A 1702-nucleotide genomic window follows, 5' to 3' on the forward strand; every position below is an offset into this window, starting at 1 on the left:
CAGTCACTCCGGCCGAAAGGCAGAGGGGGGGCTACAGGGGGGACGGGACAGCAGCTGGGAAGGATACATTTTGATACATTTGGACCATAAGACGCAGGGACTTTTTCCCCCCACTTCTGGTGCGTCTTATGGTCCGAAAAATACGGTAATTATTATGACCATTTAAAGAATTGTGTATGGCATTAGGAAGACTCTGCCTTGTTCATTTCTGTTTTTATATTTCAGAAGGCAAAAAGCTGGAAAAGCAAAGTATACATTAAGTGACTCCGAAGAGGAGGAAAGGATTCCACGGAAAGTAAAAGGTGAGAAACATAAAGATATATTAAAGTGGAATTACAATTCCACAATTACATTCCACTTTTACAAATGCTCGATCAGACAGGTCATCATTGCTGAAAAAGGATAGGTGATGTAAACCATGCCTGTGCAGGATTCTGAGACTGGAAAAGGGTCCTACCATAGTACTGCTTTGCAAGTTCAAATAATTGAATACATATCTCCTACAGTTCTCTCTGCTAAACAATACAGCCTGGAAAACATATTGTAAATCTTCAGAATACGCTAGGTCCTCTTTGATGTTTTACTTTTCTGGTATAATTTGTGTATGTAACTGTTTATTCTTTGCCATGTCTAGGACACTTTAATTATGTTTTTATTTTTGGTTGCAGGTATGGGTTTTTTTCATTGAACAGTTGAGTGTTGTATGTAATTTCATAACAACACAGCTTTGCATATGTGGCATTAATAAATGACTGCATTATCTGTGTATGTATGAAAGTAATGGCAATGTTCCATTTCTATCCTAGTAGTCAGGATATGTCTCAAATTGCCCTACAATAATTTCAGCTAACAAAGAATTGCTACCCTGAACTACGTTTTCTAGGAAACTTTATACTACACATGATGGCAGACCTTTGGGAATCTTAGTATTTTGCAAATAAATGTATGCATGTAAGAGGGACATAATTTTCAAGCATAGTCAGAATTCTGTTTTCACATTACAAATATTTCTTTTTAGCACCTCTGGCATGCAGTGTAGTGGATGATGATGACTTTGCTACTGCTCTCTTTGGCACTCTCCCAGCTGTGAAGAAAAAAACTAAGAAAAAAGGCATAGGTTAGTTTTTTCATGATGTTATGACTTTTTAATATGAGATTGTCTATGATTGTATGGTGGATAATAAAGCTAAACTCTAAACATGTGTTGAAACCATAATTTAGTAAGGGGCTAATCATAAAAAGATTTGTTTTTCATGATTATTAGAGCAATTATAATGAAAAACTATTTTAATAATAATATTAGTGTGTCTTTGTGGTCTAATCCCTGAGTAAATTATAAGCTGTGGTACATTAATGCACCAGCGGTGATTTTTGGAGGGCAACAGGAGAAACTGCAGGGCCCAGTAGGGGACACCATCCGGCCCACCTGGAGATGTCAGACTGCAGCACCTGAAGCTCTTCAGAAAAGGAAATACCGTATTTTTCGGACCATAAGACGCACTTTTTCCCCCCCAGAAGTGGGGGGAAAAAGTACCTGCGTCTTATGGTCCAAATGTATCCTTCCCAGCTGCTGTCCCGTCCCCCCTCTGCCTTTTCTCCTGTCGGCTGGAGTGACTGTGTCTCCTGTATCTTGCTCCCGGCGTCCTCCCACTCTCAGCATGATTGGCTGACAAAGTCATGCTGGGAGCATTCTCCCAACATG

At 39.5% G+C, this 1702-nt stretch overlaps 1 protein-coding gene across 6 annotated transcripts in view; it reads left to right on the plus strand.

Moving 5' to 3' along the window:
- HLTF (helicase like transcription factor) overlaps window positions 1-1702 on the plus strand; it is a 30996-nt gene that overhangs the window by 12673 nt on the left and 16621 nt on the right. For all 6 annotated transcript variants that reach the window (XR_011920275.1, XM_072407893.1, XM_072407895.1 and 3 more), the window contains exons 11-12: window positions 226-302; window positions 1019-1117. Coding sequence is in view for 5 of the 6 variants with exons in the window: in XM_072407893.1 (XP_072263994.1) it covers window positions 226-302; window positions 1019-1117 (176 nt within the window). In the remaining variant the exon portion in view is untranslated. The remainder of the gene's footprint in view (window positions 1-225; window positions 303-1018; window positions 1118-1702) is intronic.

This window comes from Pyxicephalus adspersus, chromosome 4 (genome assembly GCF_032062135.1).
Source record: "Pyxicephalus adspersus chromosome 4, UCB_Pads_2.0, whole genome shotgun sequence".
NCBI lineage: Eukaryota > Metazoa > Chordata > Amphibia > Anura > Pyxicephalidae > Pyxicephalus > Pyxicephalus adspersus.